Here is a 21,953-nt window from a genome sequence, read left to right as displayed (position 1 = left end):
GAGATGAAGGAGAAGAGATGACACGCACAAAGAGTTTTTCTGAACTCAGATAACATTACAAGTATTCCCAGTATTCTCATTCTTTCCAACAATAACTGAAGTGAATTACAGACTATGGCCATTTAGGTTCTAAGCATCTCCGCAAATAGTTTTCTATTTGTTACATTGTCACTTATCTGTCATTTCTCTGGTAAAATTACCTATTCTTACAGTTGAAATCAGAAGTTTACATACACCTTAGCCAAATACATTTAAACTAAGTTTTTCACAATTCCTGACATTAAATTCCCTGTTTTAGGTCAGCTAGGATCACCACTTTATTTTAAGAATGTGAAATGTCAGAATAATAGTAGAGAGAATGATTTATTTCAGCTTTTATTTCTATAATCACATTCCCAGTGGGTCAGAAGTTTACATATACTCAATTAGTATTTGGTAGCATTGCCTTTAAATTGTTTAACTTGGGTCAAACATTTTGGGGAGCCTTCCACAAGCTTCCCACAATAAGTTGGGTGAAATTTGGCCCATTCCTCCTGACAGAGTTGGTGTAACTGAGTCAGGTTTGTAGGCCTCCTTGCTCGCACACGCTTTTTCAGTTCTGCCCACAAATGTTCTATAGGATTGAGGTCAGGGCTTTGTGATGGCCACTCCAATACCTTGACTTTGTTGTCCTTAAGCCATTTTGTCACAACTTTGGAAGTATGCTTGGGGTCACTGTTCATTTGGAAGACCCATTTGCGACCGAGCTTTAACTTCCTGACTGATGTCTTGAGATGTTGCTTCAATATATCCACATAATTTTCCTTCCTCATGATGCCATCTATTTTGTGAAGTGCATCAGTCCCTCCTGCAGCAAAGCACCCCCACAGCATGATGCTGCCACCCCTGTGCTTCACGGTTGGGATGGTGTTCTTCGGCTTGCAAGCGTTCCCCTTTTTTCTCCAAACATAACGATGGTCATTATGGCCAAACAGTTCTATTTTTGTTTTATCAGACCAGAGGACATTTCTCCAAAAAGTACGATCTTTGTCTCCATGTGCAGTTGCAAACTGTAGTCTGGCTTTTTTATGGCGGTTTTGGAGCAGTGGCTTCTTCCTTGCTGAGCGGCCTTTCAGGTTATGTCGATTAAGGACTTGTTTTACTGTGGATATAGATACTTTTGTACCTGTTTCCTCCAGCATCTTCACAAGGTCCTTTGCTGTTGTTCTGAGATTGATTTGCACTTTTCGCACCAAAGTACGTTCATCTCTAGGAGACAGAACGCGTCTCCTTCCTGAGCGGTATGACGGCTGCGTGGTCCCATGGTGTTTATATTGGCGTACTATTGTTTGTACAGATTAACATTGTACTCAGTTGGTAAAGCATGGCGCTTGCAACACCAGGGTTGTGGGTTCGATTCCCACAGGGGGCCAAAAAAAAAAGAGGTATGCACTCACTAACTGTAAGTTGCTCTGGATAAGAGCGTCTGCTAAATGACTAAAATGTCAAATGTACCTTCAGGCGTTTGGGAAATTGCTCCCAAGGATGAACCAGACTTGTGCAGGTCTACAATTTGAATTCTGAGGTCTTGGCTGATTTCTTTTGATTTTCCCATGATGTCAAGCAAAGAGGCACTGAGTTTGAAGGTAGGCCTTGAAATACATCCACAGGTACACCTCCAATTGACTCAAATGATGTCAATTAGCCGAAGCCTCTAAAGCCATGACATCATTTTCTGGAATTTTCCAAGCTGTTTAAAGCCAGTAAACTTCTGACCCACTGGAATTGTGATACAGTGAATTATAAGTGAAATAATCTGTCTGTAAACAATTGTTGGAAAAATTACTTGTGTCATCCACAAAGTAGATGTCCGAACCAACTTGCCAAAACAAGAAATTGGTGGAGTGGTTGAAAAACAAGTTTTAATGACTCCAACCTAAGTGTATGTAAACTTCCGACTTCAACTGTATGTGCAAGTGTGAGTGTGAGGTGAGAGCAGAAGGTGTCAGTGAGAGACAGAGAGGCTACAGATTTAGAAAGGGAATCAATTAAATTATGGGTGATAAAATGAGTGAGAATCTTCACAAATCTACATCTGGAGGGGGAAAAAGTGTGTCCTTAATAAAATTGGATGTGATCTTTAAGTGGTGTTGAAGGTCCAATGCAGCCGTTTTTTTTATCTCAATATCAAATCATTTCTGGGTAACAATTAAAGCTAAACTCAGTAAGTGCAAAATAAAGTAACACATTTTATATTTTGGTTTATATCTTTACATTTTGCAGCTGATTTCTCAGCCAGGCGACGTGATGACCTAGTGTAGCCATGACGAAATCTCCAGGCCCTCATGGTCCGGTCTGGAGCAACCTAGTGGTGCCAAAAGCCCTGGTCTGCCCTAGAAAGCCTATGTAAATTACGATAGCCGGAACAGCCAAAGATTTTCTTTTTTTATGGCCGTTTTGGGCTCTAAAATGTGTTTATGATCTAGTTCGATCCCCACAGTGAATTATTTTAAAGTTCGCTACATATTTTTACATTTCAGTCATTTAGCAGACACTCTTATACAGAGCGACTTACAGGAGCAATTACAGGAGCCTTGCTGAAGGGCACATCGACAGATTCTTCACCTAGTCTGCTCGGGGATTAGAACCAGCAACCTTTCGGTTACTGGCACTACGCTCTTAACCACTAAACTACCTGCCGCTACATATCGACATATTTAATGAAATAGTGATCCACGTGCTGACAGACCAATCCCAGGCCAGCAAGCTACAAGGACGCTCGCACCCTTGTACCATAGACAGTAAGGTTGACTTTCTCAGGCAGGAGGAAAATGACTACAGTACATCGACCAGGATCCTTTGCCACTTTCACCATGATCCTTAGCGGGGTTTTTTTTGTTGTCATTCAGCCCCATTCAGCAATATGGCGCGCTTCAAATTAAAATACTTCTGGCTTCATAGGAATACGGTCATGACTCATGAGTGCTGGTGTAGCGGTAATAGTCACTGCAACATCCCTATTTTAGACTGGCTTTAAGTACCTTACTGTGATTGTTACAATTAAAAAGCTCAAAAATAAACAAAACTAGCTTCTTAGCAAAGAGCAATTTCTCAATCAAGAATTTTGCTAGGACTGTCTGGGAGTGGTCTGAGTGGGGAGGGGAAAACTGAAAACTAGCTGTTACTGGCAGAAAGGTTTGGAACTTTCTTTCTTATTGGTCTATTAACTAATTTACCGCCTGGTGATGCCAAAACTCCATCCCACAAAAACAGGCAGAAATTTCAGGCGGTCTTTTCAAACAGCTCTTACATTAAAAGGCCTTATCATTATTTTCACAATTTCACAGTATTATTCCAACCTTATAGTGTGGAAATATATATAAAACACAGGAAAATCACATTTTTGACTGCGCTGGGCCTTTAATGTAACACAAGCACGCACATGCACATACACACACCACATTGACGAAACGTGAAAAGCAAGAGTCCTGACTTGTTAACAAAGTGTTACCTGTCAGAGTTCAGTAAGAAAAATAGCAGAGCTACAAATGATATTCCAACAATATCTCACGGTTTTACCAATTTGACTTCAGATTCTAATGTTTATCCACGTTTCTCCAAACGTCAAATTTCGAAGTGGCTCCAAACGTCAAATTTCGAAGGATTTTTCACACCCTTGGTTGCTCCTCCTGCTCAGCATCGTTCCGTTTCACCAAACGTCAAATGTAAAAGTGTTTTTAAGTGGTTAAGGTAAGGGTTAAGATTTGGGATAGGCTTAAAACAAAAAACAAATGTCTACCACTGGGATTGAACACATGACCTTCCGATCCAGAGTCACCCTCAGGACATGGACAGACGTCCAATTGCAAAGTCAATCTTGAATGATCTCCCTGTGATATCCATATACACTTACCAGCCAGTTTATTAGGTACGCTACCACGTTCACGAAAATGGATCCCTTCTACAGACATTGAGTCACGTGGCATTGGCTTGCTATATAAAGCAGGCAGACAGGCATCAAGGCATTCAGTTACTGTTCGATTGAACGTTAGAATAGGCAAAACGAGTGACCTAAGTGACTTTGAGCGTGGTATGCTCGTCGGTGCCAGGCGCACCGGATCCAGTATCTCAGAAACGCCCTCCTGGGCTTTTCACACACAACAGTGTCTAGGGTTTACCGACAATGGTGCAACAAACAAAAAACTTCCAGTCAGCAGTAGTCCTGTGGGCGAAAACAGCTTGTTGATGAGAGAGGTCGAAGGAGAATGGCAAGAATCGTGCAAGCTAACAGGCGGGCCACAAACAGACAAATAATGGCACAGTACAACGGTGGTGTGCAGAACGACATCTCGTTACGCACAACTCGTTGATCCTTGTCACGGATATTGCTATTGCAGCAGACGACCACACCGGGTTTCACAACATTGCCTGGAACATGACAGCGAGTTCAGTTTACTTACGCATTCTCCAGACCTCAACCAAATAGAGAATATTTTGGATGAGATAGAACGGGCTATTCGCAGCATGAATGTACCGCCGTCCAATCTGCAGAAACTGTGTGATCCCATCGCGTCAGACCAACATCCCTGTGGAAAGTTTCCGACACCTTGTAGAATGCCCCGAATAATTCCAGCTGCTCTGGAGGCAAAGGGGGGTCCGACCCGGTACTAGATGGATGTACCTAATAAACTGTCCGGTGAGTGTAAGCCATTGACTTGCTACTATAACTATAGGTGTACTTAAATGACCTCAGATTAACTGGAAATAAAACACTAGTCCTCATTGAACAATATCCTACTTTAAAATAACACTATACAACAATGATACAACGATATAAGACTTGTGGAAATATTGGAAAGTTATTAACAAAATGGTAGTAGCTCCACCTGTGATAAGCAATGTTGGACCTTCTGTCATATTTACTAGCCTACCAATACAATCCTCTCGGATCTACACAAGTTGAAAGAGGGGTTTGTTTCTGGACTGGGCCCTAGATCCATCTCTATCCAACCCCCAAGCCACACTCTGGCCATCCCAAACCCATCACCATGACTGGGATCCATCTCTACCCAACCTGCAGTCCTCACTCTGGCCTCCATCCTCTTCTCTATCCAACCCCCAGGCTTCGTTCTGGCCTCCTGCTGGGTCCTGATATTGCCTATTATACAGTCATATCAGAGCGTTACACACATGCACACACACACATACACCAACACAAACACACAGCAGAGTGTCTCCTCTATTCTCTCTGATGAAATAGACAGATACACAGGGAGTCCCACTATGAAGACATGCGGTTTGTTTTGAGGGATTTCTCTTTATGGAAATAAACATTTCCTCTCCTGTGGAGACTATTGACACAAGCAGGGATAAAATGCTACAGTCCGTTAGTCATTTCACACAAACAACTCTTCCCCAACTCTTCAGTGCTTTTCACGTCAGCCAGCGTATGGTTTATTCATGGTCTATTATACGTTGACAGTTATTGTCCATTTAATAAAGAAGAGAAACCGAAGCGGGAGAGATGGGCAGGAAGAAAAAGGGAGCTGAGCAGAAGGTGATATCATCAGTATTATACTAAATGTATTATAATATAGGCTTATACTGCATTAAAAGTCAGATAAGGATATCGTTAACATCATTAGGGATATAAAAGTGCATCAAGGTTAAAAAAGGGATGACTAAAATAGGTCTAACATAGGTCTCTTTTTGATTACATTCACATTTCTGTGTAGTCATCAGTAATTGGATCATCTGTTCAAGGTACAGGTAGAACTTGCAGCAAGAGAGAAGTGCTGTGCAAGTATTCACTGTGCAACTTAGTAATGTGCAAGAAAGAAATACAAGTACTGTAAGAAGCTGTTACAAAGCAGGTGAAAATGTATTTCCTTGTTAGTGAACCACTGATATATGATGTACTGCATGTAGTGTGTTTGTTTATGTGTGTGTGTGTGTGTGTGCGCGTGCGTGCCTGTGTGCATGTGTGTAGATAAGTACAGCACCATATGGGCTGTGTAATCGGAGGTCATTCATTAGGAGTGTGTATTAACGTTCCCAGGAGACTGAAGAATGAACCCTCTGTTTCCTTTAGCACCATGTCACTCTGACTAATTACTGCTACTGGTCGACTCACTGTGTTGCTGTGTGCTGTGTGTTGCCTACCTCGCCACCACGGTTTGTGCTTCTTCTCCTCCTCTCTTCCTCCCCTCCCTATCCTCTATTCTTTCCATCACCACAGTGAGTGGCTGTGTGTGTGTGTGTGTGTGTGTGTGCTTCGCCATGCATGTGTACAATACTTTATCTCCAGTAAATTAGATTGTTATCAGTCAGCCCTGTTCTCTATGGTTCTGATTCCAAATCAAATCAAATCAAATTTTATTTGCCACACGGGGGGCCAGTATAAAAAAATATGTATTCACTAACTGTAAGTCGCTCTGGATAAGAGCGTCTGCTAAATGACTAAAATGTAAAATGTATAAGTATTCTGACCTTGAATTTAAGCATGAGAATAGCGTGCAATTCACCTGCTATTCATTTTGGGTGGAGATTGAATAAAGTAAGGTGTGGCGGAGGTGTGTCTACAGATATGCCGTATTTTGACCTTGACTTAATTCCCTAATAATTCCACCAACTTGACCCGGTTCCAAGTGGAAAAAGCATCTACTTATGTTTTTCCTATGGAAAGAGCACCATTCTCCATGCACTGTAATTTACAACTTGATAAGAGCTATTGATAAGATCTAGGTAAATGAGTAATCCATTTGGATAAGGGAATTGTAAATATTGTTTTAGATATATTTTACCTTATAATCGCTGGTGACAAATGTGAAACCAGTCATATGGCAGCAATCTGAAGCATATCAACATATCAACTTTCCCACAGTAAAGTTTATCAAATGCTGTGCCATTATGCAGAATTTAAATTATATGTACAACCTTTTAACTTGCAGGGATGGGCACTCTTGAATATCTTCATTCTAGGCTACTCCAACTTTCTCTGTTTCCTATTTTCATCATGTTAAATACTACTATCAGTATCGACCGTCAATAGGCCTAATAATAACACATATTCAACTGCCAATTTACTGGTAGTTCAATTCAGTTGGTACCTACCGTATCCTTCTATTTAATTACAATGTTTTGTTTACCTTCATTTGTTTCCTCTGTAAACGCCGTCATGGCCATGTGGTTGTTAATGAGGATCATTAGTAACAGTTGATAATATATACAGTACCGGTCAAAAGTTTTAGAACACCTACTCATTCAAGGGTTTTTCATTATTTTGACTATTTTCTACATTGTAGAATAATAGTGAAGACATAAAAACTATGAAATAACACATATGGAATCATGTGTTAACCCAAAAAGTGTTAAACAAATCAAAATATATTTTATATTTGAGATTCTTTAAATTGCCAACCTTTGCCTTGATGACAGCTTTGCACACTCTTGGCATTCTCTCAACCAGCTTCATCTGGAATGCTTTTCCAACAGTCTTGAAGGAGTTCCCACATATGCTGAGCACTTGATGGCTGCTTTTCCTTCACTCCGCGGTCCGACTCATCCCAAACCATCTCAATCTGGATGAGGTCGGGGGATTGTGGAGGCCAGGTCATCTGATGCAGCACTCCATCACTCTCCTTCTTGGTAAAATAGCCCTTACACAGCCTGGAGGTGTGTTGGGTCATTGTCCTGTTGAAAAACAAATGATAATCTCACTAAGCCCAAACCAGATGGGATGGATTATCGCTGCAGAATGCTGTGGTAGCCATGCTGGTGTGTCTGTTACTTGATTTCTAAATAAATCACAGACAGTGTCACCAGCGAAGCACCCCCACACCATAACACCTCCTCCTCCATGCTTTACGGTGGGAAATACACATGCAGAGATAATCTGTTCACCCCCACCACGTCTCACAAAGACACGGCGATTGGAACCAAAGGACACATTTCCACCGGTCTAATGTCCATTGCTCGTGTTTCTTGGCCCAAGCAAGTCTCTGCTTATTATTGGTGTCCTTTAGTAGTGGTTTCTTTGCAGCAATTCGACCATGAAGGCCTGATTCACACGGTCTCCTCTGAACAGTTGATGTTGAGATGTGTCTGTTACTTGAACTCTGTGAAGCATTTATTTGGGCTGCAATATCTGAGGCTGGTAACTCTAATTAACTTATCCTCTGCAGCAGAGGTAATTCTGGGTCTTCCATTTCTGTGGCGGTCCTCATGAGAGCCAGTTTCATCATAGCACTTGATGGTTTTTGCGACTGCACTTGAAGAAACTTTTCTTGAAATGTCCCATATTGACTGACCTTCATGTCTTAAAGTAATGATGGACTGTCGTTTATCTTTGCTTATTTCATCTGTTCTTGCCATAATATGGACTTGGTCTTTTACCAAATAGGGCTATCTTCTGTATACCCCCTTATCTTGTCACAACACAACTGATCGGCTCAAATGCGTTAAGAAGGAAATAAATTCCACAAATTAACTTTTAAGAAGGCACACCTGTTAATTGAAATGCATTTCAGGTGACTACCTCATGAAGCTGGTTGAGAGAATCCTAAGAGTGTGCAAAGCTGTCATCAAGGCAAAGGGTGGCTATTTGAAGAATCTCAAATAGAAAATATATTTTGATTTGTTTAACACGTTTTGTTAATACATGATTCCATATGTGTTATTTCATACTTTTGATGTCTTCACTATTATTCTACAATGTAGAAAATAGTAAAAATAAAGAAAAACCCTTGAATGAGTAGGTGTTCTAAAACTTTTGACAGGTAGTGTATATATTTTAAACGTATATGCTACTTTATTCATTATGGAGCAGAGCGCAAACCAAGCCGTAACAGTTTGAACCCGACACATGGTGCAACACTTGGCTGTGTCATCACACAGTTCCATGGTTAGCACAGGCAATAGACAAGGGTATAGCCTACTATTATACACTATTCTCCTATTATAATTATATATACTCTAATCTTCCTACATTACCATCAGTGGAGGCTGCTGAGGGGAGGACGGCTCATAATAATGGCTGGAATGGAGTGAATGGAATGGCATCAAACACATGGAAACCATGTTTGATGTAGTTGATACCATTCCACCAAATCCGCTCCAGCCATTACCACGAGCCTGTTCTCCCCATTAAGGTGCCACTAACCTCTTGTGATTACCATGGGTTAAAGAACTGAATGTGGCAATTTTCAGAATGAATCAAACCACTGTATTTTTGATTCATGAATATATTTTGTGTGTAAAGGCTCTCCAAACCTGTTTTTGTATGATTCATACATATTTCCCAATTTAAAGGGATGGCTTAAGATAAATCTAATGAAAACTCCATGAGAACATCTGTTGGCCAGCAAGTGGGAGGGTTTTCAGCGTTTGAATTACATTTATTCAGCTTGCACTAGGGAACCACACCTGCAAAGCCCGTTACACACCTGCATAAGGTAAGTCTGAATACCATCTACTGAGAAGTGCGTAGGAAAGGCATGCGTAAGAAAATATATTTAATCAATTTTGTATTCTGGGTAACACAACAAAATGTGGAATAAGTCAAGGGGTATGAATACTTTCTGAAGGCACTGTTTGTCATGTTGATATAATTTTTTGTTTGATTCCATATGACTAGTTTCACATTTGTATAAGGAACAATCATCTAAAACAATTGCTATGTGTATTTACAATCCCCTTCTCCAAACGGATTACTCATTTACCTAGCTCTTATCAATAGCTCTTATCAATTTATAAATTACAGTGCGTGGAAAATGCTGTTATTTCTATTGTTAAAAAATGAAGTAGATCAGGGCTCTACAGTGTGACCATTTTTCTCGCATATGCACCTAAAAATTCTGCTGTGCGAACTGGAATTTGAATTTAGGAGCACCAGTGTGCCTAGATTCTTTTTGATTCTAGCTTTAATATCTCAAATACACTACATGACCAAAAGTATGTGGAAACCTGCTCGTCGAACATCTCGTTCCAGAATCATGGATGTTAATATGGAGTTGGTCCCACCTTTGCTGCTATAACAGCCTCCACTCTTCTGGGAAGGCTTTCCACTAGATCAGTGCTTCTCAATTATTTTCTGTTGCGCCCCCCCTAGGAAGAAGTAAACATTTCGCGCCCCCCAACTCTCCGCCGCAACTGGAAATAGTATCATTTGTCTATGAAATTGTTCTAAGTACACCTCTGCATAACATTGTATCCTTATTAACATTAAAGAAAATAAAAATAAAATAAAGAAATATAGATCAACTTACAACAAAGAATAACTTTATTAACATTGTTTTTTAGTCTGTAACAGAAAAGACTTAAAGTGCATCAATTTGCCTGAAATTTGCCTTATTTAAACTGTAAATTTTTTTGGACCATTTGATACTGAAAAATAAAATAAAATATAATCAATAAATAATCATAAATTCAAATTGATCAGCAACATGAACTCAGGAGCCCAATATATGAAACACTGACCTATAAAACAAAAATGAATAAAACCATTTGTGCTGATTTTTTTTTAGCAAAATGAGGAAGTCAGGATTAATGGCAAAAGGCACGTTTGTCTTTGAGTTTATCTACCAGCTGTTCTTTAAGATCGTTAGCAATGTCATTTATACGTCTGGCGACAGTGTCATTGGACAGAGGGATAGTTTTTATTTTTGCAGCACTTGCGTCATCCAGCATGACAGAGACCATGTCTAATGCTGCAGGCAGTATCAGCTCCTCTGCTATGGAGTGTTTTTTTTTGCACTGAGCAATTTGATACGCCACCTTATATGATGCTAACAGTGCTCGCTGGTTTCCTGAAGTAGCATTCACAAAGCGGGACGATTGTTGGCAATATTCGGCATGTTTTCGCAGAAAAAACTCAAGCGGCTTATCAGCGTGATTGGGGTGTAATGTATTTAAGTGACGCCTTAATTTATTTGGCTTCATGCTGTCCGCTGCCAACATTTTTAGACACAGTAAACATACCGGTCTTTCCTCTTCTCCCACCGTAGTCACAGTGAAGCCAAGCGCTACATACGCTTCGTCATATTTCCTCGTCTTAGCTTTCGGGAGACTTACGTTTGTCTCATTATCTCCGTCTCTCTCCGCCTTTCTTTTCATCCCTGTTAGATATGTTTCCATGGCGTCTCTTAAGGGTTTGTTATCTGCACTTCATATCTCCTACTCTGTGCTTTTGTTCGGTGCAAAAAAAAACTACTCCCTGCGGCAAAAAAAAGCATGTTCCCCAGGGTCACACGCGCCCCCCCGGCATCGCTCCGAGCCCCCCCAGGGGGGCGCGCCCCACTATTTGAGAAGGACTGCACTAGATGTTGGAACATTGCTGCGGGGACTTGCTTCCATTCAGCCACAAGAGCATTTAGTGAGGTCGGGCACTGATGTTGGGAGATTAGGCCTGGCTCGCAGTCGGCGTTCCAATTCATCCCAAAGGTGTTCGATGGGGTTGATGTCAGGGCTCTGTTCAGGCCAGTCGAGTTTTTCTACACCAGTCAAGTTTTTCCACACTGATCTCAACAAACCATTTCTGTATGGACCAACCATTTCTGTATGCTTTGTGCACAGGGGCATTGTCATGCTGAAACAGGAAAAGGCCTTCCCCAAACTGTTGCCACAATGTTGGAAGAACAGAATTGTCTAGAACGTCATTGTATGCTGTAGAGTTAAGATTTCCCTTCGCTGGAACTATGGGCCTAGCCTGACCCATGAAAAACAGCCCCAGACCATTATTTCTACTCCACCAAACTTTGCAGTTGGCACTATGCATTCGGCAGGTAAAGTTCTCCTGGCATCCGCCAAACCCAGATAAGTCGGACTGCCAGATGGTGTAGCGTGATTCATCACTCCAGAGAACACGTTTCCACTGCTCCAGAGTCCAATGGCGGCAAACTTTACACCACTCCAGCCGATGCTTGGCATTGCGCATGGTGATCTTAGGCTTGTGTGTGGCTGCTCGGCCATGAAAACCCATTTCTTGAAGCTCCCGACGAATAGTTATTGTGCTGACATTGCTTCCAGAGGCAGTTTGGAACTCGGTAGTTAATGTTGCAACTGAGGACAGACGATTTTTACGCACTATGCGCTTCAGCACTCAACGGTCCCGTTCTGTGAGCTTGTATGGCCTACCACTTCACGGCTGAGCCTTTGTTGCTGGTAGACGTTTCCACTTCACAATAACAGCACTTACAGTTGACCGGGGCAGCTCTAGCAGGGCAGAAATTTGACGAATTGACTTGTTGGAAAGGTGGCATCCTAGGACGGTGCCACATTGAAAGTCACTGAGCTCTACAGTAAGGCCATTCTACTGACAATGTTTGTCTATGGAGATTGCATGGCTGTGTGCTCGATTTTATACACCTGTCAGCAACGGGTGTGGCTGAAATAGCCGAATCCACTAATTTGAAGTTGTGTCCACATACTTTTGTATAATTAGTGTATATTTTCTTGTGCTCCTACATTTCTTAGTGTGAGCCTACATGTTTCCACTTAGGCCCACACGTGCTGTAAAAAAGTCAGCGTAGAGCGTAGAGCCCTGTAGATGCCTTATTCATGGTTTCCTCGTCCAGGTCAGAATATGGCGTATCTGTAGACACACATCCGCCACACCTTCATTTCTTAGATCTCCACCCCGAACGAATAGTGGGTGAATAGCATGCTATTTTAATGCTTAAGTTCAAGGTCAGAATACACATATAGAAAAAAGTGCATAAAATGGGAATTATGTTCCATTTACACATGCTTAACTCAGGTCGGAATTAGCCCCTAACTGAAGCTAATGAGAGAGACAAAAGACAACAAAAACAAAGCTCATACCCTTCAATCGGAGAATGGCAGATTAGCCGTCTGGCAAAACAAGAAGACAATAGAATATGTGCTCCTGTTACTTTACTCTACTGGCATAGATTATAGCTATAGCAGAGGTGGTTCATTGAACTGCACTCAGGTAATGAGTAACCTCGCTTGAGACCTAAAATACTTGTGTCAGCTCTCTGAGCTGCCTAGGCTTTAGCTCAGCGGTTTAACATGTAATGAATCAGATATAGGCCAAGGATTGCCTGGACATTTGGTCTCTTGCCATTCAGAGAATGACACAACCCAATGAATATCTTATCAGACAGACAATAAAATAAGTCAGACGAACAACACAAAACAACAGACAGACAGCCCAGAGGCACTGAGAGAAAGAGGAGAGAACAAAGAGAGAGAGAGAGAGATTTGCCGAATAGTGTTTCATGTCTGTTAGTCCAAGTAGAGATGGTTACACAACAATATAACAGCCCTAAGGCAGAGAGAAGAAGGTATATGCTGTGCAAGCCAGCTTAATTATCACAGTTAGAGTTCTCTCCCTCCCTTCATCCTCCTCAGAAATGGTGGAAGGCAGAAAAACTACATTTGGTTCACTCTACTAATAATTGAATGTGGGATCCCTATGGCTTGCTCAAACTGTGTGGCATTAAAAGTGGTTCCCTATAATTAACTTTTACAAAAGGCATTGTTTTGACCTCGGTTGAACTCAGTTATTGCGTTGAACTGTGGACCTACAGGTTTTCATCCTTCCCCTCTAATCAGGGACTGGTGGTCTAAAACTTGTGTATCCATCTAGTAAATGTTATCTATTGTAACATTTTATAGATTGTCTAGAGTGGCTTGCAAAAGTATTCACCCCCCTTGCCATTTTTCCTATTTTGTTGCCTTACAACCTGGAATTAAAATGGATTTTTTGGGGGGTTTGTATCATTTGATTTACACAACATGCCTACCACTTTGAAGATGCAAAATAATTTTTATTGTGAAACAAACAAGAAATTAAACAAAGAAACAGAAAACTTGAGCGTGCATAACTATTCACAGCAGACGTGTTTGCTTATTTTGTTCTTTAAGCAATGGCTTTTTTTCTGGCCACTCTTCCGTAAAGCCCAGCTCTGTGGAGTGTATGGCTTAAAGTGGTCCTTTGGACAGATACTCCAATCTCTGCTGTGGAGCTTTACAGCTCCTTCAGGGTTATCTTTGGTCTCTTTGTTGGCTCTCTGATTAATGCCCTCCTTGCCTGGTCTGTGAGTTTTGGTGGGCGGCCCTCTCTTGGCAGGTTTGTTGTGGTGCCATATTCTTTCCATTTTTTAATAATGGATTTAATGGTGCTCTGTGGGATGTTCAAAGTTTCTGATATTTTTTTATAACCCAACCCTGATCTGTACGTATCCACAACTTTGTCCCTGACCTGTTTGGAGAGCTCCTTAGTCTTCATGGTGCTTCTTGCTTGGTGGTTCCCCTTGCTTAGTGGTGTTGTAGAGTCTGGGGCCTTTCAGAACAGATGTATATATACTGAGATCATGTGACAGATCATGTGACACTTAGATTGCACACATTTAGACTTTATTTAACGAATTATGTGACTTCTGAAGGTAATTGGTTGCACCAGATCTTATTTAGGGGCTTTATAGCAAAGGGGGTGAATACATACAGTGGGGAAAAAAAGTATTTAGTCAGCCACCAATTGTGCAAGTTCTCCCACTTAAAAAGATGAGAGAAGCCTGTAATTTTCATCAGAGGTACACGTCAACTATGACAGACAAATTGAGAAAAAAAATCCAGAAAATCACATTGTACGATTTTTTTATGAATTTATTTGCAAATTATGGTGGAAAATAAGTATTTGGTCACCTACAAAGAAGCAAGATTTCTGGCTCTCACAGACCTGTAACTTCTTCTTTAAGAGGCTCCTCTGTCCTCCACTCGTTACCTGTATTAATGGCACCTGTTTGAACTTGTTATCAGTATAAAAGACACCTGTCCACAACCTCAAACAGTCACACTCCAAACTCCACTATGGCCAAGACCAAAGAGCTGTCAAAGGACACCAGAAACAAAATTGTAGACCTGCACCAGGCTGGGAAGACTGAATCTGCAATAGGTAAGCAGCTTGGTTTGAAGAAATCAACTGTGGGAGCAATTATTAGGAAATGGAAGACATACAAGACCACTGATAATCTCCCTCGATCTGGGGCTCCATGCAAGATCTCACCCCGTGGGGTCAAAATGATCACAAGAACGGTGAGCAAAAATCCCAGAACCACACGGGGGGGACCTAGTGAATGACCTGCAGAGAGCTGGGACCAAAGTAACAAAGCCTACCATCAGTAACACACTACGCCGCCAGGGACTCAAATCCTGCAGTGCTAGACGTGTCCCCCTGCTTAAGCCAGTACATGTCCAGGCCCGTCTGAAGTTTGCTAGAGTGCATTTGGGTGATCCAGAAGAGGATTGGGAGAATGTCATATGGTCAGATGAAACCAAAATAGAACTTTTTGGTAAAAACTCAACTCGTCGTGTTTGGAGGACAAAGAATGCTGAGTTGCATCCAAAGAACACCATACCTACTGTGAAGCATGGGGGTGGAAACATCATGCTTTGGGGCTGTTTTTTCTGCAAAGGGACCAGTACGACTGATCCGTGTAAAGGAAATAATTAATGGGGCCATGTATCGTGAGATTTTGAGTGAAAACCTCCTTCCATCAGCAAGGGCATTGAAGATGAAACGTGGCTGGGTCTTTCAGCATTACAATGATCCCAAACACACCGCCCGGGCAACGAAGGAGTGGCTTCATAAGAAGCATTTCAAGGTCCTGGAGTGGCCTAGCCAGTCTCCAGATCTCAACCCCATAGACAATCTTTGGAGGGAGTTGAAACTCTGTGTTGCCCAGCGACAGCCCCAAGACATCACTGCTCTAGAGGAGATCTGCATGGAGGAATGGGCCAAAATACCAGCAACAGTGTGTGAAAACCCTTGTGAAGACTTACAGAAAACGTTTGACCTGTGTCATTGCCAACAAAGGGTATATAACAAAGTATTGAGAAACTTTTGTTATTGACCAAATACTTATTTTCCACCATAATTTGCTAATAAATTCATTACAAATCCTACAATGTGATTTTCTGGATTTTTTTTCCTCATTTTGTCTGTCATAGTTGACGTGTACCTATGATGAAAATTACAGGCGTCTCTCATCTTTTTTAAGTGGGAGAACTTGCACAATTGGTGGCTGACTAAATACTTTTTTCCCCCACTGTATGCACGCACAACTTTTCCGTTATTTATTTTGTATAATTTTTTTAACAAGTTCTTTTTTTAATTTCACTTCACCATTTTTTACTATTTTGTGTATGTCCATTACATTAAATCCAAATAAAATAAATTTAAATTACAGGTTGTAATGCAACAAAATAGGAAAATCGCCAAGGGGGATGAATACTGGGCACTGTATTAGCTGGGCCTCTTTACATAAGCATGTCCTGAAATGCCATGATGCCGAAATACAAACAATGATTGACTTTGATGAAATCATGGCAAACTCCTACTGTTAGCTAGCTCCTATACACAGAGGACCACATTCACCTCTCTCTCTCTATATTTTCTACATCCCCCTCTCCATCCCCACCCCCCTCTCTCTTTCTCGCTCTCCTCTTCCTGGAACAGACACGCAGGAACTGGTTGTCATGGAAACCTTGCTCTCTGGGCAAACTTACGGAAACACACATGAACAAGCGCACACACAAACACACTGTATTTAATAAATACTTAATGGATCTGCTGAGGGGATTATAAGACCACTGATTTACTGACTGGACAGTATAGTATTTCATTATGCATAGCATTTCTGATAGCAGCTCTGCTGTGTTTGTGTGTGTACAATACCAGTCAAAAGTTGACACACCTACTCATTCAAGGGTTTTTCTTTGATTATTTTTACTTTTTTTACATTGTAGAATAATAGTGAAGATGTCAAAACTATGAAATAACACATATGGAATCATGTAGTAACCAAAAAAGTGTTAAACAAATCAAAATATACTTCAAATAGCCACCCTTTGCCTTGATGAACACACTCTTCTGCAGATGTCAAAGTCTAACGAGAGAAAGAAGAATGAGAGAAAGAAAGAAAGAAAGAAAGAATGAAGACGGAGGATGAAATAGGTACCTTGTCAAGTAGATCAATAAAATAAGCTTATCACACAGTAACCCACTTAACAGGTGAACTATACTGGTATCATATCATTGCTCAACAGTTTGTAGGGGATGAATGTCTTTTGGTTCTGCTGAAGAAAGATAGTGATTCAGATAGAAAAGCAAAAATATCGAGCGATGGAGTGACAAAATAAATAAGAGAGAGAGGGATTCATGAAGAAAGATACAAGAAGAAAGTTTACTCAGTCCAGCCTTTCTTTCATTCTATACTGAACAAATATATAAACGCAAAATTCTAAAATGTCTAAGATTTAACTGAGTTACAATTCATATGAGGAAATCAGTCAATTGAAATAAATTCACTAGGCCCTAATCTATGGATTTCACATGACTTGGTCACAGATACCTTTAAAAATGGGCCTCTCATCACGGAATTTCTGTGCATTCAAATTGCCATCGATAAAATGCAATTGTGTTTGTTGACCGTAGTTTATGCCTGCCCATACTGTACCATAACCCCACTGCCACCATGGGACAATCGGTTCACAAAGTTGACATCAGCAAACCGCTCATCCACACTATGCCATACACGTGGTCTGCGGTTGTGAGCCCGGTTGGACGTACTGCCAAATCTTCTAAAACGACGTTGGAGGCGGCTTATGCTAGAGAAATTAACATTAAATTCTCTGGCAACAGCTTTGGTGGACATTCCTGTAGTCAGCATGCCAATTGCATGCTCCCTCAAAACTGGCATTGTATTGTGTGACAAAACTCCACATTTTAGAGTGGCTTTTCATTGTCCCCAGCACAATGTGCACCTGTGAAATGATCATGCTGTTTAATCAGCTTCTTGATATGCCACACCTGTCAGGTGGATGGATTATTTTGGCAAAGAGGAAATGCTCACTAACAGGGATGTAAACAGATTTGTGCACAGAATTGGAGAGAAATAAGCTTTTTGTGCATAGGGAACATTTTTGGGATCTTATATTTCAGCTCATGAAACATGGGACCAACACTTTACATGTTGTTTTCATATTTTTGTTCAGTGTATAGTACATCCACAGTTCAATTCATTTAATAATTACCATGTAATCTCCATGCACAGAGAGTATAATGGCTCTCTCTCTCACACACACACATACACACACACACACACACAGTGGCTGTGACCCCATTTTCCGAGGGGGTCTCAGATTATTGCTTTTTAATTTTTTACAATTCACACATTTGTATAATACACACTTGTACATGTGTGAAATAGGACAAATATAAGCACCCACATACATACATATACCTTATCCACACACACACACACACACACACACACACACACACACACACACACACACACACACACACACACACACACACACACACACACACACACACACACACACACACACACACACACACACACACACACACACACTACAAGGCATATATTGAAAACCACACCGAACCAATAGATATAAAACATCAGATACCAGCAGCACCACACAGCTAGAACACTTCAGCTCCTAGACATAGAATGACAAAGCTGGAACAGAGATACAACTATAGAGCTACAACACAACAGCTCCTAGTCCAAAAACACTCCTATATTGAAGCAAGAACCAGGAGCAGCTCCAGACCCAGACCCAGAGCTCTGCTCTCACCTTACCTGCGGAGGTGAGCCCGCTGTGGGAGTCTGGGTCTGGTTAGGACCAGGACCAGGACGGGGGGTTACAGTGGAGAGACTGCCTACCTTTCTCCAGTGTCCCTGTGAGGAAGCGGTAGAAAAAGCGAAACACTTTGGTCAGCTGTCTCTTGCATCTCTTCCTGCAATGGCTCATCTTGACTGTAGTGGCTAATGATAGTCACAAGGTGGGGGTGATGGCGAGTGTTGGGGGGTATCGACTAGGCAGAAAACCAGCGAAAAGAGGGAAAGAAGGAAGAAAGGAAAGGGAGTGTAAAGTGTAGCTGCTTGCTGCTCTTCTCTCTCTCTCACTCTCTCCACCTTCTCTATCTCCTTTCGTTCGTGGCTCCACCTCTAGGCCTCCTGCTGTCAATCAACAACAGTGTTCTGTCTCCTCCCCCTTACCCTGTGAGAATCCTCTCACTCGATCTGATTGGCTGGGAGAGTGGCGGAAAATTCTGTGTACTATACAACTACTGTACTCTGAGTGACATGTTTTTCTACTCTCTTATTTTCTCTCCTCTACTCGTTATATTGTCTTCTCTTCTTCCTCCAGTGACTATTTATTTTCTCCTTCTCATCTGTCTCCTGTTGTTTTTCTCTACTTGCTGCTTTCAAAGAAACAAACACTGCCTGGGAGGTTTGTTTTGGTGTGAGCCAGCGGGAGAGTAAGTGTGCATGTTTGTGTGTGTGTGTGTGGGTGTTTGTGTATGTGTTCCAGCGGGAGAGTAAGTAATGCGACAGGGAGAAACAAAGCAAACACGGCAATTAGCGTCACTCGCCGCTCTCCTCTCCTCCCTCACTCTCTCGCTATCTTTTCCGTCGCCTCTCTTCTCTTCTCCCAGTGTATGCTAAGCTCTCATGTGGACCAGAGGGAAGAGAGAGGGAGGGTGGAGGAGGAGAATCTGGTCAATGACTTCCTCTCTTAATTTTGTATTCTCTCCGAAGATGTAGATGCATGAAATGTCCAAATCCCAGTAGAGCCAGAGGAGGAAAGGAAGGCGTGAGCTCTCCCTCGTCTCTCTCAGCTTGTCGACCCACAGTCTCCATCTGTAGCCTTTGACCGCACACCCATTCAGGTGGGTGGAACTGTCTCCTGTGTCCCAGTTGTGGTGGAGAGCGAATGCTCTATTCTAGCCAGCGACCCTCGGTCACCCACAGTCGGCGTCACCCGCACCCCAATGAAGGACTCAATGAGAGTGACAGTTGGCTCCTTCGCCCGTCGCCTCGGCATGCTCCTCCACGGCGACTCTGTAGAAATAGTTGCCCCTACACCCTTTAACACGTTTCCCAACCTCAAGGTGGAGGAGGCGGCAGTGGTGGAGGGAGAGTTAGGCTCCAGTGAGCCCCTTCTCTTCCCTCAGCCATCACAGGTCTCAAGTGACATTACATTTTTACATTTACATTTTAGTCATTTAGCAGACGCTCTTATCCAGAGCGACTTACAGTTAAGTGAGTGCATACATTTTCATACTGGCCCCCCGTGGGAATCGAACCCACAACCCTGGTGTTGCAAACGCCATGCTCTACCAACTGAGCTACATCCCTGCCGGCCATTCCCTCCCCTGGACGATGCTGGCTAATTGTGCGCTGCCCCATGGGTCTCCCGGTCGAGGCCGGCTACGACAGAGTCTGGATTCGAACCAGGATCTCTAGTGGCACAGCTAGCACTGCGATGCAGTGCCTTACAGCACTGCGCCACTCGGGAGATGATCCGGCCCTCTCCCCAGAGCGTGACTAGTCATACGCTTCTCATCCAGAGCCCCTTTGTTCTCGTGGGGAGGCCCAGATAGAAGTCGAGGCCGATTTCACTCTGGAGGAAGCCGAAGAGGCCAAGGAGTCTTCACTACACAAGCGCCTGAGTATGAGCTTGATCACCTGCCACGACAGCATCGCCCCATCCCAGACCTTGGCCGAGGTGCACTACGAAAGCCCTGAGTCTCCTCTCCCTGACAACGCTGCTGCTGAACTCCACAAGGACGAACGTGACCACGCGTATGCCCTTCCCTCAATCACCTCTGACCCCGCACAAGCTCTGACCCCAATGGCTGAACCACCCATCCCCACCGTTACCGAGTTAACTGAAGTCACTGTTGCTACGGAGATGCCCAAAGCGGAGGAGAAAGTGGAGGTCCCAACACCAGTGGAGGAGCCAGTGATGCCTGTCACGCAAGAGTCGCCTGTTGTACCATCCCCCACAACCACTGGCCCAAGCCCCAGTGTGAGCCAGCAGCAGCCCCAAACCACTGGGGGATGGTACCACTGGGGGATGGGATCCGCTGCCCCACCTTCAACACCAAGAGCCCCAGTCAAATGGTGTTCAAGCCCCAGTGGCTAGGGAAGGGCTTCGGGGCCACAGGGGTGAGGGCCAGAGGGAGAGGAGGCAAGGGGGGCTCGTCCTTTTCACCACACTCCGTCCAGGTTGGAAACAAGAACACAGCCAATGAGAACAAGGGGCAGTCGGTCAAACAGAAACAGAGCGACAAGGCACTCGTGGCTGAAGGCCGCTCCCCTCTGCAGATGCTCAAGGACACCAACTCCCCCCGGGAGCAAGCTACACAGATGAAGCTGAAGGTGTCCACCCCAGACAGACAGAGGCTGGGCCAGATGGACCGGAGAGTCCTGACTGTGTCCCTGGACAAGGAGAACCGATAGACTGATGTGGCAGAAGAACATGCACAAACACTAACTGACCAGTGTACAGAATCTTGCCATTTTTCTACATCTTTCTAAAAACAAGCCTTTTTTAAAGTGTACAGCCTTTTTTTTTCAACTGACTTTTTCAAACTGCTAACAAATTATAATTTGTGCACATGATGTTTTTGGAAGTGCCATCGATACGATTTATTGTCTGACAGTTTTTTCTTTGCATTTATTTCAAACGTCCATATCAGTGTTTTTGCTATTCTGTCCTTTTATGTAAATAAATAAATAAATAAATACATTTGCTTTCAATCGGAATCTGTTTTTATGCTCTTAACTGGAAAATGTATGCACTCACTAACTGTACGTCGCTCTGGATAAGAGCGTCTGCTTAATGACTAAAATATAAAAATGTAAATGTATGTGTAGTACAGGAGCAGAAACCCCAGTAGGAGTGAAGGAGAGGGGGAATCAGTTGTTTTCCCACTTGTAGTAGAAATCCCAGCTGATGGAGTGAAAGAATGAGACATAGAGTGGTATCAGTCTGTCAAAAGGAGAGGAGGAGGGATCTAATCCTCTGAAGAAGAGTGTAGGAGAAGCAGCTTTCTCTCCCGCTCGCTCTGTCACACGTCTTTCTCTCTCTCTCTTTTGCTCCTGTCCTCTCTCAGTCCCTGACCTGTCACT

At 42.6% G+C, this 21,953-nt stretch overlaps 2 protein-coding genes across 2 annotated transcripts in view; one reads left to right on the top strand and one right to left on the bottom strand.

The window, feature by feature from the left end:
- The window catches only part of LOC121553502 (Kv channel-interacting protein 2-like), a 124,162-nt gene extending 105,242 nt beyond the window's left edge, over positions 1-18,920 (bottom strand). The window contains exon 1 of the mRNA XM_041866647.1: positions 18,696-18,920. Within this exon, the coding sequence (XP_041722581.1) occupies positions 18,696-18,783 (88 nt within the window). The 5' untranslated portion in view covers positions 18,784-18,920. The remainder of the gene's footprint in view (positions 1-18,695) is intronic.
- Positions 18,921-19,336: 416 nt separating this feature from the next.
- LOC121553297 (cell division cycle-associated protein 3-like) lies at positions 19,337-21,281 on the top strand. Its single transcript, XM_041866318.1, has 4 exons — positions 19,337-19,354; positions 19,670-19,967; positions 20,387-20,781; positions 20,841-21,281. The coding sequence occupies exons 1-4, from the start codon at positions 19,337-19,339 to the stop codon at positions 21,279-21,281; spliced, it is 1,152 nt and encodes a 383-aa protein (XP_041722252.1).
- Positions 21,282-21,953: the final 672 nt, after the last annotated feature.

Source organism: Coregonus clupeaformis, chromosome 37 (assembly GCF_020615455.1).
Source record: "Coregonus clupeaformis isolate EN_2021a chromosome 37, ASM2061545v1, whole genome shotgun sequence".
In the NCBI taxonomy this organism is placed as follows: Eukaryota; Metazoa; Chordata; class Actinopteri; order Salmoniformes; family Salmonidae; genus Coregonus; species Coregonus clupeaformis.
This window is presented reverse-complemented; position numbering and strand designations above follow the sequence as displayed.